Source organism: Pteronotus mesoamericanus, unplaced genomic scaffold (assembly GCF_021234165.1).
Source record: "Pteronotus mesoamericanus isolate MK-2021 breed Mesoamerican mustached bat unplaced genomic scaffold, CSHL_Meso_final contig_702, whole genome shotgun sequence".
Classification (NCBI taxonomy): domain Eukaryota; kingdom Metazoa; phylum Chordata; class Mammalia; order Chiroptera; family Mormoopidae; genus Pteronotus; species Pteronotus mesoamericanus.
The window spans coordinates 1,218,310-1,236,388 of record NW_026555239.1 but is presented as its reverse complement, the minus strand read 5'-3'; the positions used below and the strand labels follow the sequence as shown (position 1 = coordinate 1,236,388).

At 58.8% G+C, this 18,079-nt stretch overlaps 1 protein-coding gene across 1 annotated transcript in view; it reads right to left on the bottom strand.

Annotated features, from left to right (window-relative positions):
• The window catches only part of CACNA1I (calcium voltage-gated channel subunit alpha1 I), a 91,141-nt gene that overhangs the window by 47,903 nt on the left and 25,159 nt on the right, over positions 1-18,079 (bottom strand). Inside the window, exon 4 of the mRNA XM_054582545.1 lies at positions 8,484-8,581. Coding sequence (XP_054438520.1) covers positions 8,484-8,581 — 98 coding nt within the window. The remainder of the gene's footprint in view (positions 1-8,483; positions 8,582-18,079) is intronic.

Genomic DNA, 18,079 nt, shown 5'->3' with positions numbered 1-18,079 from the left:
TCCCAGCTCTGGTGTATAGCTATCAGTTTGCCTCCCATCCCTTCCACTGGGCTGTAAGCTCCTTGGCCTGTGTCGGAGGCACCTCAGGGCTCCCAGGGCCCAGCAGGTGCTGGTCCAGAGCAGAGGCTCGCCAGCGTTTGTTGGATGACAAGTCATGGGGAGAGAGTGGAAGGTAGGAGAGAGGAGGATGGAAAAACGGTGCTAAGAACAGTGGCTCTGTCCAGATTTTAGCTCATTCCAGGGGAGATGGTTAGGTGGTTATTAACAAGGGGAATTATTTGGGATTTGCATCATGAGCTCTGTGTGGAGTGGTTTCCAATCAATAATGCCCACCCCCATTCTCCCTCCCCACAAAATTAGGTCAGCCCCCTCTCGGGAAGCCACGGCCCCCCTTGCAGGCAACTGCCGCCAGCTGCCAGCAGAGCATGATAAGTGAGGGCCCAACACCCCAACTCCCTGCATCCGCCCCACCAAAGCGTACCAGGGATGTTGGGAGGAGGGAAGCAAAAGAGTAGATCAAGCGCCCTCTTATCCACCTGGATGCCAACTGAGTCACCACAGGCCTTTCTGGAGTCCCCCATTCACTCGCTCACTGAACACTCATCAATGCGGCTGTATGCCGGGGACAGTGCGGGTCACCTGGGGGTCCAAGGATGAACAAGTCCCATTTTTTACCCCCTAAGAACTTGCAGTCTAGCAGCAACGGGACAGGGGATGCCAGTGTTGGGGGAAGAGGACCATACCCGGGGCGGGGCAGCCCCGGGCACCTGCCCAGGGGCCTGACTTGAGCTGACTTGACCCTCCATGTGGCAGGAGCTTGTGACCAAGGCACAGGGTGCAACCATTCAGACGGCGCCCCGGTCCTGCTTGGGGTCCAAGGAGTGTGGGGCTCTGTGCTAGGTGACCGGTCGGGAAGGCCAGACGGCAGCTTTCTAAGCAGGCTGAGCCCTCGATGGGCTCCGGGGTTTAAACAAGAAGGGGCGGCCCTGGAGGCCGGGGCAGAGGCCAGAGGCAGGCCCAGAGGGCCAGGCAGCGGCCGTGAGAAGGGGCTGGATCAGAAAGGCCTCTAGGAGGCAGGAGGCGGCTCAGCACAATCCCCGCCTGGCTGCTCCGCTGGGCCCAGGCTTTGCTGCTCAATTAATTACAGATCCCTTGTTCTCCAGGATATTAAAATTCTGAACGGCTCCTGAAAACCCGCCCGCCTGACTTCCCTGAATGGCAGCCCGATCCCTGCTGCCTGCCCCCACCCCTCTCCTGAGCTGGGCCCCAGCTCACTTCCCGTCCTCCCTGGGGCCCAGGGAGCCCCAGGGCCATGGAGCCAAGGCGCGCTTAGCTAATTAGGGACTAAGAATGAGTCTATCACTTTCGTGCCAGGGACAGGGAGTCACGGAGGACCCCGCAAGACCCCGGCTAATCCTCTTTTTATGTCCACGGTCCAGTAATTAGCCAAGGCGAGTCAGATGGTTCCACTCTGCCCTCCATTCCCCTGGCACCGGGCAAAGGAGATGGAGGCAGAGAGAGGAGAGGGAAGCAGAGGGCTGAGAAGGGGGTGGAATGTGGGGTGCAGGAGCAAGAGAGGAGCTGGGACGCCTCCCAGATTTGGGGCTCGAGGCCAGAGGTGTGGAGTGGCTGTCAGCGGAGCGGAGCTCCATGTGGACATGTGGCATCCAGGGTGCCTGATATACATCCATATGATGTCATTTCATAAGATCTCGGGGTCCGGGGTTCAGGAGAGACGTGTGTGGCCTGGAGCACCAGGTGGGTGGCACCAAGGTAGAGACAGCCTCTGGGCACTGAAAGTCAGGAGCGAGGAGGAAACAGATGACAGGTGGGCACCGAACAGGGCCACTCAACCTTTTCACCCCTTTCCACCCGGGACACCTAGACAGGACCCTCTGTTCTAAGGGAAGCTGGGCAGCAGCTTTGGCGGCAGTAGGGGACCTGGGAGGAGCTGGCAGGTGTGCTTCCTGACCGTCATCGCCCCTGGAGGCCCCTAGTCTCTCTGCAGACAGGAGCTGTCAGCCCATATTAGCACGGCCACTCTGCCAGGCCCGCTCATGTGGAAATAGCCTGACTCACAACAGCTTCTGCCGGGGGTGCAGCCCACAGCCAAGGCGAGGGGCCCAGGGCAAGGGGGCCCGAGGTTGCAGCCTGGCCACGGGGCTCCCCTCTCTCTCTGCTCTGGCCAGGTGAGTGGAGGGTGCTGAGTGACCGGGAAGGGCCGTCTGCTCCTCGTGCCATTGCTAATGCCAACTAATCAGGGGCACAGCAGGAGTCCAGGAGGTCTGGCAGGCAGCATACAACCCAGCCCCAGGACACAGCTGCCATCCCAGTCCAGCTGGGGGTGCCTCTGAGCTAAGGAGGGGCCCCAGCGCCCACTCCTGAGATGGGAAACACACCCGAGCCAAGAAGTGGGCACCCTTGCACCCTCTGTCCCGGGAGGGGCCTCGGGTCCCTTCCCAAGGCCGTCAAGCCCATGCCTCAGGGTGTGGGTCTGGCCCGTGCCCCTCAGACAGTCTCTGCACCCACTGTGGCACAAAGATCTACTCACTCTTCAAGCATCCTGACCCCACTCTTCTTCTGTGAAACCCCCTTCAGGAACATGGGGGCCCTTCCCCTCGGCCCGCTGTCTCCGTGTGTTAGAGCACATGTCCCACTGGCCCACAGCTCCTGGTTCACGTGTGTCCCTGCAGAGTGGGGCTGCATCTGAGACTTCTCTGAGGCCCCATGTTTGACCCAGGGCCTGGCCTGCTGGCCCCTCAGTGGATGCTACTTTGGATGGATGGATGGATGGATGGATGGACGGATGGATGGATGGATGGATGTTTGGATGGATGGATGGATGGACGGATGGATGGATGGATGGTTGGATGGATGGATGGATGGATGGTTGAATGGATGGGTGGGTGGGTGGGTGGATGGATGGGTGGGTGGGTGGATGGGTGGGTGGGTGGATGGGTGGGTGGGTGGGTTAATGGGTGGGTGGGTGGGTGGGTGGGTGGATGGGTGGGTGGGTGGGTGGATGGATGTGTGGGTGGGTGGATGGATGGGTGGGTGGATGGATGGATGGATGGATGGATGGTTGGATGGATGGATGGATGGGTGGGTGGATGTGTGGATGGGTGGGTGGGTGGGTGGATGGATGGATGGATGGATGGTTGGATGGGTGGGTGGATGGGTGGGTGGGTGGATGGGTGGGTGGGTGGATGGGTGGGTGGGTGGGTTAATGGGTGGGTGGGTGGGTGGGTGGGTGGATGGGTGGGTGGGTGGGTGGATGGATGTGTGGGTGGGTGGATGGATGGGTGGGTGGATGGATGGATGGATGGATGGATGGTTGGATGGATGGATGGATGGGTGGGTGGATGTGTGGATGGGTGGGCGGGTGGGTGGATGGATGGATGGATGGATGGTTGAATGGATGGGTGGGTGGGTGGGTGGATGGATGGGTGGGTGGGTTGATGGGTGGGTGGGTGGATGGGTGGGTGGGTGGGTTAATGGGTGGGTGGGTGGGTGGGTGGGTGGATGGGTGGGTGGGTGGGTGGATGGATGTGTGGGTGGGTGGATGGATGGATGGATGGATGGATGGTTGGATGGATGGATGGATGGGTGGGTGGATGTGTGGATGGGTGGGTGGGTGGGTGGATGGATGGATGGATGGATGGTTGGATGGGTGGGTGGGTGGGTGGGTGGGTGGATGGCTGGATGGGTGGGTAGGTGGATGGATGTATGGATGGATGAATATGTACTGGCCCACTCCCTTGATCTGCTGTCCCACCCAGGAATTTCTCCCCCCCCAATTTGTACAGGGAATGTGACCTGGGGAGTCGGGGGTCTCCCTTCACCCTGCCCCACCTCCCAGCACTCCTTCTTTCACAGTTCTGGCTGCTCTTTTCTTGTTGCTGACTCAGGCTCTCACCAAATGCTCTGGCCAGATGCTCTCCCACCTCCATCTCTTCAGGGAAGCCCAATTCCCTGGGGAAATCGGGCCTCTGCACCCCATCTTCCTTCCTCCCTTCCTCCCTCCCTTCCTTCCTCCCGCATAGGAGCTTCCAGGCCTTTCTCCCACAGGGTGGCTTGGGAGCCGAGAACAGATAGCCCTGAAGTCCAAGGTGTGCCTGGGGTCAGAGCCTCCTTTAATATCCTCCAAGTTCCAAGTAAACACACAAGTGAAATCTCCAAGTGAAAATATGGAGATTTCACCAAGCTCTGTTTCAAAGCACATCTCCCAACTGCCTTTTCGATCCATGGCCCCCAGGACCGAGTCCAAGAAGAAGTCCTGGGGCCTCCCTCCTCCATCCTCAGCATGGCTGGCCTGTCCCAGCATGCACCTGGCAGAAAGAGCCAGAGCAGACCTGGGCCCCAAGGGCCAGGAGCTGGCCATGCGTCCAGGGCCCCTCCGCGTGATGGGCAGTGGGAAATGCTGTGCACCCAGGACCAAACTGTTCTGAGGCTTCTCCTTCTAAAACCAAGAGTCGAGGATTCCGCAGCTGCACAAATAATTCTAAGTCTCCGTGATCCTCAGCAAGGCTAATTGCAAGCACTCAGGAGTGTGAGACTCCACTGGGCAAGCCCCACAGTCTAGCCGGGGATGGGGAAACTGAGGCACGAGAGGTGAAGCCAAGCCACTGGGCAAGCTCCCAGACACAAACCCTGGTCTACCTGCCCCGGACGCTGCAGCCTACAGCCCTGACACTGGCCCTTCCCCGTGAGGAGAGCTGGGTTGGGCAGTGTGCTGGCGCTGCAGATGCGCCACACGGAGGTGCTGTGTGCTGTTCCTGCTGGGCGGACAGGGGAGCAAAGCAGGAAGAGACTCTTTCCCCAGGCCCTGCAGCTAATGCACACGGGACCAAGCTCTGTGTGCTGGCAGGGCAGATAGGAGGCCGCGCTCTGCGCTAACCGCTGCCCTGCCCTGCCCTGCCCTGTCCTGCCTCCAGCCCTGACTTGTCCCTGTCAGGCTGCACGGGACCCAGTTCCATGAGAACCCTGCACCCTGACAGTGCAAGGCATTCAGAGGGGGCCTTGAGGGTATCATTTCAGTCTATGCATTGACCCTGGGTGTGGGAGGGGGCCTTCCGGGTGCCCTGCAGAAGGGCTGGGTGGCTAAAAGGAGAGAAAGGAGGTCGTGAAAAGGAGCGAAAAGCTCCGGGGCAGTACAAGCACAGGTTCAAATCCTGGCTCTGCCCCCAGCCAGCTGTGTGGCCTTGGGCAAGTTACTCAAGTGCTCTCTGCCTCAGTTTCCCCACCTATAAAGTGGGCCCGTATCCTAGGGCTGTTGTGAAGATACAATATTGCTTGTGTAAAGCACCGTGATGGGTCTGTTGTAAGCACCTGATAAATTTTAGCCATTTTTCATTACTAGTACTTCTCTGGAAGATTTGGGAAGTCACCTACCGCTCTGCCCACCCACAGCCTTGTCCAGCCACACTGTCCCCAAGCTGGTTCCTCCTCTCACCTCTGCATGAGGGGGGGGTTGTCCTCTGTGGACACCCTCCCGATCCCCTGTGCACTTGGCGAGCGTCTTCCAAATCCAGATTCTGCAAAGAGGCCACGATGCCGCCCCCTCCACCCTCGATGTCCCCAGCACCTCTTCATAACAGGAGCACCGACTGACCACTCGCTGCATGCGAGGTTAAGCTTTTGACCCACACTAGGGTATCTCATCCGTACCAAACTACACAGAAAGGGGTGTCATTAACCCCATTTTATCGCAGGAGAAATTGAGGCCCCGAGAGGAGCAGGCAAGTAAAGGGATGAGACCCAGGACCTGTCAGTGCAGAGCACACCTCCAGCTCCTGGTCCCGCAGCTGGGGACCGACAGCAGCCTTCCCCACAGCACTGACAGCTCTGGGCTGCTCTGTCCTCGGCGTCTCCACCTCTCTGCACCGCCCCATCCCAGGCCCCGCCCAGAGGCCCCTGCATTGAGGTGAGTTCTTGCTGAACCCGGGATTGTGGCTGGGCAGGTTCTGCGGGGTGGGCAGTGGCCCAGGCCAGACTCAGCATCTCCCCACCCCCACCTCCCCTGAGCTCCCCAGGCCTCTGTTCCTCCCCCCTCCACAGCCCGGACCAGGGCGTGCTGTGCCCGGGTGCACATGTGGGCCAGCAGCTCAGGCTCAGCTGGCTCAGGCCTTAGCAGTGATTGCCCTAGTTTCTCACTGGATAGACAGAGAGAGAGGGAAAAAAACCCTATCATAGTTAAACGGCTTGGCCAGCAGGCTTTGGGAGGCACTGCACAGGCCTAAGGGGTGTGTGGGCCGGGCGAGAGCTGGAGTCAGCTGGTGCCAGAAGGGGGCACTTTTAGAGATAATCCAGCCCCATCTCGCCAAGACTCAGAAAAGACTAGTGACGTATGAAAGGTCACTCAGCAAGCAATCAGAACCCAGCCTCCTGGCTCAATGTCTGGTGCTTCCTCCCTCCCTCCCCAGCCTCCTCCTCCATCCTGTCTCCTTCCCTTTACCCGTCAGCGGCTCAGCAGTCAGAGACCTGCGGTGGGGGAGTTGGGGGGGGCGTTGGAGGGACACATTTCATGGGGCAAAAAGCACTGTGACTTCCAGGTCCCCCACCCACCCTGGACAAAGTTTAAAACCATGCATCTAATCGAGCCCTTCCTCCTGCTTTGGGCAAGTGGGGAAACTGAGGCCCAGAGACACTAAGAGACCTCCCAGCTCACACGGCATGCTCCTGACACAGCCGAAAACCAGAACTTGCATTCCCAGACGACCCAACTGAGTCTTCCTGGTTGGTTGTGTTTTTAAGCTACTTTTGAAACGGCGGGCAACCACCCCACTCTCCACAGCTTTGTAACTAATAACCTATAATTTGACTTTGCCTATTCACAACTCTCCAGCCTGCCATCTAGTGGCGAACTGGAAAGCTACAGGCTATTGTTGAAAAGAAATAAGTCTTTGGGTAAAAGCAGCTCTAAAGATACAGGAGAGGATGTGAAATGTTTCAGGGAAACATCTAGAAAAAAGAAGGCAACCAACCAAACCTCTCTAGGAAGCACTTCAGAGAGCCTGTGTCCCCATGTCACTCATTCCCTGGTGACTCTAGACAGAGGGCATGGCACCTGGGTACCACGCTGCCCCTTCCGTGGAGGGGAAACTGGGTCAACGGACCTGCTCTGACTTCCTGAGGGTCCTGTTAATTGTTACTCAGGAACATGAATCTACCTTAAGTCCCCTGTCCAGAGGGAGCAGCAGGAAGTCTCTAAGTCGGGGGAGGGGCACCCTGGTTATAATTTGCGCTCCAGAGTGTTCCTGCTCTCGACAATCCCCACGCCAGTTTCTGAGAACAAGGCTCGTTTGCCAGCTGAGAGGGGGAGTCAGCTCAGAGCGGAAGACGGCACTCTCGACTCCTCCGCCCGGCTTCCCAGCGCTGCTGCCTATTAGCAGGGAGGAGGCCCCCGAGGAGGGACCCGAACTCCCTGGCTCTCCCGCCCTGCAAGACGGAGCACAGGGCCCATCCTGCCCTTCTCTGGAGAACCAGGCAGGCAGGCGCTAGGGGCTTGGAAGTGACCTCCACAGCCAGGAGCCAGATAATGAGCTCTCACATAGTGGGAGAGGGGGACGGGGGAACATGTGCCCACACTCCCTTATGTGCGCATGTGACACATGTCCACCCCACCCACATGTGCACACCACCTCATATGTGCACACGCTCACAAGCACATGCTCTCACATGCATATATGCCCTTACATACGCACACACTGCCACATGCACATGCCCCTCATATGTGTACACACACCCTCACATGTGTACACACACCCATGTGCACACCCTCATACGTTCACATGCAGGTGTATCCAATCCACAGCCCACGGGCTGCACACAGCTCAGGATGGCTACAAATGCAGCCCAGCACAAAATTGTAAATTTACTTAAAATCTTAATTTTGCTCATTTTTCGTTAGTGTTTGTATATTTAACGTGTGGCCCAAGACAATTCCTCTTTTTCCTGTGTGGCCCAGAGACGCCAAAAGGTTGGACACCCTGATACACCCTCACACGCACGCACACCCTCAGAGGTGCACACACTTCCCACGGGCGCACAGCCCAGCACGTGCACACCTGTCACGTGCAGGTAGGTAACAGAGCTCTAGTCCTAAGTCACTCAGCACAGGCGAGGGGTCTGGGGGTCCTCTCCTTGGTGAACGCTGCCCAGTGTCCTCCCTCAACCGGAGCGGCCCCTCTCCGTACCTTGCTCGCCGTGACAGCACCTCCCCCCAAGGAACCTTGCTCCTGAAGAGCCAGGCTCCCCAGCACGCTGCGGCCAAGTTTTTTGGCAACTTGGCATCGAAGCCACCCTCCAGCATCTTCAGGCTCACACAGGACCCATGAGCCCCATGAGAGCAGGGCCAATCTCCGTCCGGCCACCGAGAGGTCCCGTGGCCAGCACAGGCCCGGCACTGAAAGGTTCTGGCCAGTCTTTTCTGAGTAAACGGGTGTCTCTGTGGGCCAGGGGTGGGGGGAGGGGCACCAACTCACTGGGCACACGGTTGATGGCTTTGAGGGGCCTCAGGACACGCACAGTGCGGATGGCCGACAGGTTGATGTTCTGAAGGTCCAGCGAGTACTCCACCATCCTGTGGAGAAAAGGGAAGCATGTGGGGGGTGCGGCAGGAGAGAAGGCAAGGCCACGGGCCAGACCACCGAGGTCTCTGGCCACCCACACCCACCCACGTGTGCCCACGCCTGCCTGAGAGGGGTAGGTAGGAAAAGGAGGTCAGAATTCGGGCTGTCTCCTCCTCTGGGGGCAGGCGCGGTGACACCGCCCTCCTAGCCTGTCCTGAGGATCGGTGGTTGTTGCTGGGGCAGAGGGAATGGAGGAGCAGAGACCCTGTGTCCCCACTGTGTGTCCCCGCACTGGGCCAGGTGGCCCTGTCCCCACTCCCAGAGCAGCCTCTGGAAAAGGGAGGGTCGGCCCCTTCCCCAGAGGGAGGACTGAGAAGCCAAGATCGCTGGGCTGCCCCCAGGGGGCCACTGGACATCACCACCCTCGTCTCTGTCTGCTGAAGCCCTATCGACGTTTCGAGGCTCCGTGCAGCTGCCCCTGCAGTCCCGGAGCTTCTTCCCCACCACGGTCCTCCCCGAACCAAGCCAGCGTAGATGAAAGCGAACCCAAGAATGACTCGGATCAGCCCCTACCCTCAGCGGCGCCCCCTCAGGCAGGGGAGAGCCTCAAAGGCAAAGACAACACCCAAGCCCTCACGACTGCCCTGGTCTCGTTGACTGCCCTGGTCTCGTTGACTGCCCTGGTCTCGTTGCCGTTGCCGGGCCGCGGGCTCACCAGGCAGGCCTTCCCTCCACCTAACGGCCCAGTCCACCACCCTGTGGCTGCAGCCCACCTCCCCCAGGACGGCTCCCCAGGTCTCCCCAGGAGGCAAGTCTCTGAGGTCCCCGTGTGGTCCCCTCCTCTTCCACCAGATCCCACCTGCTTACTTGCCGCCAGCCTCCCTCCCCCCGCTGACCCAGCCTGACCCCGGTGCCCCAAAGCACCAAACCCCTCCCCGCCGCCCCCAGCCTGCACCCCAGGGCTCCAGCGGCTGCTGCCAGCTCCACCTGTCACCACCATCAGCAGGAAATGAAGCCTTTTTCTACACACATGCAAACCTGTCTGGTTGTTGTACAGCCGCCACCCCCTCCCTCTGCTTGAAGAGTAATTGAGTGAAAGCTTCCTTTGCCTGAAATGCCTCATCCACCCCACCGCTTTCTGGGGCACAGGCGGTAGCTCTGTTCTCTCTCTCCCCCACACCCCGTCTCCCCCTTACACACACACACACACGCACGCACGCACACATGCACACACGCACACACGCTCACACATGCACGCATGCACACACAGTCATGCACCTGCACACAACCATTGGTGCGCGTGCACACACTCACTCCTTGGGCACCCTCATTAACACACTCTCCTGCCAGAGCCCAAATTCAGATGAGGGGGCGTGACCAAAAAAAGTGACAGAGACCTAGAACTACAGAGAGAGACCCAGGGGATCAAAGGCGGCGGGGGGGGGGGGGAGCTGGGGCACCAGCGGCCGCAGCCAGGCAGAGCAGCGGGCTGAGGTGAGACCTTGGGGGGCAGGCAGTGAGGGCGGAGGATGATCCGAGAAGGGGGCACCGGGGGAGTAGAGCCACATGAGGATTCCGCGCGTGGGTGAGCCAAACTGTCATTTTCATGTTTTGTAGAAAGAGCTCTCCAGGCAGCCGAGGGGGTCTGTGCGACGAAGGCGCTGCGGGGGCGGCACACATGGGCACACAAACAGGCACGCTCACACGGGTGTGCGCGTGCACACATCCGGCTTAGGAGAGAGAGCCACTGCGCCACCCCACCGCAGGCGCCAGGCTCAGCTCCAGCCAGCCCCTCCCCCACGCCCTGCCCCCACCGGCAGCCCCCCTCCTCCCGCTCTGGCTCCCTCATCCTGCCAACGGGGCAGCAGGAAGCCCTGGGAGGAGCTGGGTCCCCAGGCTCAGCGCCTGCTTTGCTGAGTGTGCCGGAGGGCGGGGGTCCCAGCGCACGCCGATGGGACCCACCCCAGTGCTCTGTGCCAGAGCCCCAGGGCTCACCCGCGGAGCTGCAGCAGGTGCCAGACCAGGACTGGTTCCCATCCCCATGAAGTCTCACAACAAAAATAAATAGATGCTTCATAGAGGATGGTTAGACAGGAAAAAGCAAACGGCTTCTGAAGGCGGCTGCCCGCCAGGCACTGTGCTCATTCTCACCCTGCGTTGACCTCTTTGAGTGCCCACACGTTACATGGATCCCACATCAACCCTGTTCATGGTCCCCTGGACCGGGTGGATCGCAGCCACAAGCCACCAGGGCACAGCTGCTATGGGAGCCCTCAGGACCACCCTATTTGGTATCTGATGCCCCATCCCACACTGCTGCACGGGCTCCACGTCCCTCCTCATAGAACCCATGGCCCACAGTCTGGGCCTCTTAGCTCTTGTTTAAATGAGGGGCACCCACGCTGGCCCTTGCCCTTTACCCCTGACCTGATCCTCCAGGTCTGTAGGGTGGGAACACACCTTCTGCAAAACTTCCCAAGACCTCATCCATTGAAAAGCCCCCCAAGGGAAATTCCTTGGAGAATTTAGTGTCAAGATATTAGCTCTGTCTGAGCTTCCTGGCAGTCAAGTCAACAGGGGAAACAGGATGAATCACTGAGTCCTTAGCAGCAGGAAAGATCTTAGCGCTGTGGATCCTTCCAGGGAATCCATTTGCCTAAACTCTTCTCCCAGGTTCTAACTCCCACGTTCCGTGGACCTTTTGGGGGTGTTCGCTGCACCTGCCTCTCCTGTCTGGGGAACAAGACTGGGTGCAAATGCATTCAGTGATAAAGAGCACACAGGAGGTGCACAAAGGAAACTGCTAAAATTCTCCTTCTCTAAGAGGAAGCGGATACACTAGATTGGGGAGGTTGGGGAGAGGCAAGGGGGAGAGCATGCAGCCGGGAGGTAAGAACTGTGGGTTTTCCTCTGCGCCCTGGGAAGCACACCACCCCGATGGTGACTCCGTGCACCAACGAGCCCAGCATGGGACAGTCCACGGACAGCTCCTCCACCCCCGGCCGGCCGAGTCCGGTCACCATCCTTCTCTCCCGACAGCTGCAGCAGCCTCCCCGCTGGTCTCCTGCCTCCTGCCTCCTCCCCCCACAGCCCATCCTCAGCAGGAGAAAACCTTCCACGACTCCAATCTAGCTGTGTCCCTCCCCAAGTTAAACCTTCACTGCCTCCCCATTGGCTCAGATCAAAGGCCAAGCCCCTGGCCACAGCCTTCAAGGCCCTCCTGCCTGCATCCGTCCCCTCCCCCCAACCCTGCTCCTACCCCAGGTTCCCAGGCACCCTACCAGGCCCGCCGAGCTCCCCAAACGTGCTCCTCTCTGCCCCCCATCCATTCTCTGCTCAGTGCCCTTTCTCCTCACCCTCACCCTTCCTTGCAGACCGCCTCCCCCAGGAAGCCTTGCCCAGGCCCTCCCCGCAGCCTGGGACGAGCTCGCCCTCTTTGCTCTGGCTCCTTCACACAGCCAAGGACTTGGGAGCAGCAGTTTATCCGGGAGGAGATCCCAGGAAGCACAGCGAGGGAGGGGGGAGGGAGGAAAATCAGAGACGGGCTGTACGTGAGCAGGTGACCGCTGTGGACAAGGCGGTGCCATCCCAGCAGGACCCTTGAGAGACCATGGGGTCCCCAGACTTGGACCAGTGAGGGCAGGGGGCTGCCGCATCATCCACAGACTGGTTGAAGGCCGGCCGAGCCCCTCTCCTCCTCAGGCACAGCCTCCCGCCCCGGCACCAGCCCGGCCGCACACAGTAGGCACCGAGGGAATCCAGGAGCGTAACACCTGTGGAGGTGTTAGCCTGCCCTCTCCTGCCGCCTTCCTCCTCCTCTCGCCCTGGAGGGCAGCTGTGGGAGTGTCCCACCCCCCCCAAAAAAAGGGGGCAAAGAGGGGCCACGGTGAGCAAAGAACAACTGGGCTGACTTTCCTCAGGCCCCAAGTAAGACATCACTTGCAGGAGTGAGAAAATTTTAATTCCTAATTACACAGTTATTTTATCAGGTGGCTTCAGGGCTAAAAGTCTAAAAAAAGTCAACAAACCCCCACCTCCTCCTGCCAGCTCCCTAGCGCCTAATTAGGTAAGTAATTTTGCTGTAAAGTGAGCACTTCTGTCCTGACATTACCCCAGGGGGTGGTGGCTGCACCTGGTGCCCAGGCATCATCTGGGGAGAGGGACTCGGGTGTGGCCACGCTGGGGTGGGGCTGGAGGGTGGGCTTTCGCTCTTCAGGACGCAGCCCCACTTGTTCCTGCCGAGGTGCCTCCCAGTTCCCCCTGGATCTCAGGAGAGGCCAGAGGCCCGGGCCTGGCCAACCCGGGACACCATCCCCCAGCCGCTGTAACTGGCTCAGGACGCACACAAAACCCCAGGTGGACCCAGCCCTCGAGCTGGCACCGCCTGGACACCCGGAGGCGCTAATGGCCATCTTGCCTCTGTGGTGGCCTGAGATTTTTGCCAACTCCAAGGAAGGCTGGGGCCAGGGCTGGGGAGAGGCAGGATCCTGACCATATGGTCCGACCGCTCCCTCCAGCTGCACCCGGATCCCGGGTCCGCCCTCTGTGCTTCTGTACAGTTCTGTGAGCCGGTCCACTCCCTTCTGGACTTGGGGCCCGTTTGCCCTGGTGTCCCAGAGTCCTGGCTGATTCAGAAGGGTCCCCCGAGCACCGTGTGCCTGTACGGAGCACCTCACACCCCTCCCCATGGCGGGGCTATGGAGCCACTGCAGACGAGGACGCTGAGGTGCAGAGAGAGCCCGGGTCGCACAGAGAGCAGGGGGTGCAGGAGCTCTGCGTGACACCCCCCACCTCGTCGGCCATCAGGGCAGGCTGCCTTCTGGCTCCTCAGCGCACACCCCCACCCCCGCTGGCCAATAAGCACAACACACACAAAGCAGCACACGGAATGGGGCCGGCGCGGGGACAGCGAGCACCCAGTGGTTAGGGCATGGAGTCTGGTTGCAACCTCAGCTCTGCTGCTGGCGCCCTGCGTGACCTCGGGCAAGTCCCCCTGAGCCCCTATCACAGGGGAACAGGGAGGATGGCAGTGCTCCTGTCCCGGCTGATGCGGCTCAGCTGCTCGGAGCGTCATCCCGTACACCGAAAGGCTGGGCGTGCGATTCCTGGTCGGGGTACCTGCCTCGTTTGTGGGTTCAGTCCCCGGTTGGGGCGTGTATGGGAGGCAACCAATCAATCTCTCTCTCTTACATGGACATTTTTCTCCCTCTCTCTCTCCCTTCCTATCTCTAAAATCGATAAACATATTATAAAAAATAAAAGAAAGAAAGAGTTCCTATGTGGACTCAGCATTTAGAACAGAGCCTGGCACAAGCCAGAGCCAAGCAGGGTCAGCCCGTCTTAGGCCACAGCCCCGCCCGCAGCCTCAGGTCGTACAGCCCCTGAGGCCCGTGCTGCCTGCTCCCGGCCTTCTTGGACCCACCTCCTGCCAGGGAAGGCCCAGCAGAAGGCCTCCGGGAGCCCTCCAGCAGAACCCCGGCGCCGGCGCCACTTGCCTTGCATTCCGGGGGGCCCTCAAACCTCTCCAGCTCCTTTGCATTTGCCAGGCCTTCTACCTGGACTGCCCTTCCCAGCTTTCTGGACCCCGCCCCACCGGGGGACGGTTGCATTCCCCCTCCTCGTGTCCCACTGCACCTCCGTTAGGGCACCCGGACCCTGAGGCCTGCTCTGTGAAGTCCCTGTTCCTGTTCCTCAGAGCGGGGCTGCCTCAGAGCCCGAGGTGCGCCCCCCGCACCCAGCCCAGGCTCCGCACACCAGCTTGTCAAACGAATAACTTGAAGGACGAGATCAGAAAACGAGCTTGAAGCTAACAAGGAACAACATCGAAGACTGAGATTTAACGTCTTTCCAGGAAATACCCCTCCCATGAGATGATTTCTGTGTGTTGCTGATAAAAATAGGGTGTTTCCTCAATCTTTTCAAGGGGCCCACGGGGGCTTTCTTAAAATGTAATTTAAGATGTAGCTAATGGAAAGGAAGCCGAGATGCTGGAAACAGCAGATCAGCTGTCAGGAGGCAGCTGTGATGACTCAGGCTTCTGCTGGTTGGTAACTAGACCACCAGCCTACGCCACTCTCCCTGCACCCAGCACGTAGTAGGTGTTCAGTGGAGGAAGGGAAGCAGGGAGGGAGACAGGAAAGGAGGAAATAACAGAAAGTGAAAGTTAGAGAATAATGACATTAACCCTTGACTTTGGCCAGCCCTGATTTATGGGTCATTTCCACCTGTAGATCCTCACACGAATCCTGTGGGAACAGAAGAACAGGGGTTGTTAAGCCCACTTGACTGTTGCCAAAAATGATGCTCTGAACCCTACTTGGGTCAAGTTCAAGTAAAGGGGAAACTAGGGGCGACTAGGTGGGAGGAAGGGTGGCAGAGACAGGTCCCGGGCAACGTGGGGGACCCTGAGACTTCTGTCACCAAGGCTCCACTCAGGGGACAATACTCCTGTGACTTTATCTCCAGGTAAAGTTGTCAGATGAATAGAGGATGCTCAGTTAAGTCTGAACATCAGGTAAATGACAATAAATGATTTTTTAGACTATGTCCCAAATATACCTCCTATCTACCTCCCTTGAACTCTTTAGCTTCATTTGGCCATGAAGCAGCCTTGGCGCCACCACAAGGCAGAGGCCCTCCCGGCTCTACCGAACCTTGGGAGAGACGTCCCGCTCCGGCGACCCGCATCCTTCCAGGGCTGGCCAGGCGGCCCCGGGCCTCCGGGGCGGGCCACGTGGAGGAGTTTGGCCTCTGAAAAAGTAAAATCCTTCCCACCACTAGTCTGCATGGGCTCTGAGGACAGGCGTACCTGCGCATGTCCCAGATCTGGCTCATAGAGGCGCCGTGACCGGGGAGGGCCACTCATCTCTCAGAGCCCCCATTTCCTCATCTGCAAAAAGGGGTTAGCAGCCCCAGAGTCTCAGGATTGTGAGGATGGAAGAGCACCCAGCCCGGTTAGCACACAGAGGTCTGGAAACCACCTGAGGGCAGGTGGTTTCTGCCTGCCCGGAGGTCCCTTCCCTGCCTTAGGGTAACAGCTCTGGGATTTGCCAGGTCATCCTCCCCACTCTCAGGCCATGTGGCACCAAATGCGGGGGGCGGGCGGGAGTGGCGGGGGGTGGGGAAGCCTTGATCTAGGTCTGGCCGATCAAAGCGCTGCCGCCTTCTGGCCACAGAGATTGGTTCAGAGATGAGCACTTGACCCACGCCAGCCAGTCCAAGTCAAGCAGGGTGGATTCCGCACTCCGTGGAGTGGCTGGGAAAGCAAAGGGGGCTTCGTGTTGAACCCGAGGGAGCAGGCTTTGGACCCCAGGGCTGCCTGCCGCTTCCCACCCGAGAGGAAAGCTGCCAGAGATGGAGGCAGGCACAAAGGAACGAGCAACTCTGAGATGAGAGGATACACTGTCTGGTGACACCTTTCAGGAGTCTGGATCGAGCAGGCCCTGAAACCAGAGACCCCCTCAGCTTTTGGTAAAGGTGATAAACTCAAGCCAGGCTTAGCAGATTCTTATCCCACAGAATTGAGAGCGTCCTGTCTGATGCACGACTGACTGGTGTCTGGCTTGCCAACCTGTGGCCTGAGAATCCCTGGTGACTAACCCCCCACCCCCATGGCATCTAGCATCCTGTTTCCATGGAAACAGACCTGAGCAGTGATCACCACTCTCCCACTCTACTCCGCAGGCAAACAAGGAATCATCCACACCGAGGCTCCTACTGGAACCTTCACGGGTCCACAACCACCCAACGGCCAGTTCAGCTAAAAAAAAAAAAATGGCCCCAGAGAGCCTCCCCCAAGCGCTGTGGTGCCTGGACACAACAGATAGAAAACAAACATGTCATGGAGCCTTCTCCCTGCTGGCCAGGGCCAGGCTGTGGGGACTCCGGAGGATGACTCAGCCTCGGCCCCGCCCTCAGAGCACCCAGCCCTTGGGCAGACGGGCCTGGAGAACCCCAGGTAAGTAAGAGCAGAAAGTCAGCGTCATGGCCTGAGTGCTCCCCCGGCCCACAGATAACGCACAGAGAGCCATGCGGAAGGGAGGCTGGCCGCAGGGCCCCGGGAAACAGCCCGGTGGTGGCCCTCGGACGTCCTTAACTGCAGCCAGGTCTGCCAGCAGGCACAACCTCTGCAGGGCTTGCGCCAGCTGGTGTTTGACTACAGATTTCTCAGCAGATTACGTGCTGTGCCCAGTTGGCCCAGGCAGAGCCCTGACGGCTCAGATGAGGGCTTGGGGACGTGGTAGGGCCACAGCTCTGGCCGAGAACAAAGAAACTCGGGAGGGTCTGGGAGTAGCCCACCCAATGCGCATTCACTTCTTCCAATCTTGCTTAGCGCCAGACAACAATTCTTGGTTATTTAGCCAAATTCAATGATGTGTCTTATTTTCCTAATTTCCCTTGCAGCTAAAGAGGGCCATGAGGCCCAGTTCTGGCCAAGTGTGCTGGGATGGGGGAAGGATGTAGGAAAGAAGAGGTTATTTTTCTGGCTTAGCCCTCTCTCCCTATCTCCCTGCCTCCAATGCAAACATGATGCCCGCAGCTTCAGCAGCTACCTTGTGACCACGAAGAAAAGCCTGAAAAATTACAAGGACATCACAGAGCCATCACCAGTAACCACTGACTGACCTTGGAACTTCATGTTATATCAGGAAAAACACTCCAGAATTTGCCTGAGCCACTGTTGGTTGGATGTTTACTTACTTGCAGCCAAATGCACCCCTGACAAACATACCCAGCAAGTGACAGAGAACCAGGATTTGGTCCCAGCCTGTGGAGCTGAGCATCTCATGTTCAACTCCTGCTGTGTCCCTTACCAGCTCGTGACCTGCAGCAGGTCATTCTCCATCCCTGTGCCTCCTCTGTGAAATGGAAATGCCCACAGTCCCTCCCTTGCAGAGCTGGTTGAAAGATTAGGCCAGATAATGCACAGCATCGGCCCACAGTGAGTACTCAGCAATCAGTAGATGCTCTTATTTTTATCACACCCCTGGATGATGCCTAAGAGGATTCAATTCCCTTTGCTTTTTAGAGTCCCCCGATGGGGCACTTTGGACAAAAGGAACTCTCAGCAAGCAAGCGCAGAGGGGACATGCCAGCCCGGTCTTTTTAGAAAGCTGTAGGCCAGAGCTGAGGAATCCTTCTTTTTGACGTTTTATTTCCCAAGAGCCTGCACGAGCCCGGGTGGGAAGCGGTGCACTCAGGAGAGGTTTCCAGAGTATGACAAATCTGGCCCAACCTCTGCTTCCCACTCCCTGGCCAGGTGCTGAGTGACTGACATTACTGCCATTTGTGTTAATATTATTAATAATAGAAGTCCTTATGAGGAGTCCCACTGTTCTGTTCACAAAGTACACCTACTTGTCACAAGGATTCGCTCAGATCCTGGATGCCGGTCAGAATCGGGGCCCTCCACCAGCCTCTTGCCCTCCCCCCACCCCAGCAGCGCTCCCAGTGAGGGGCTCTGGGGGGTCACGTGAACGAGAGCACATGCAGCAGGGCCACCTGGGCAT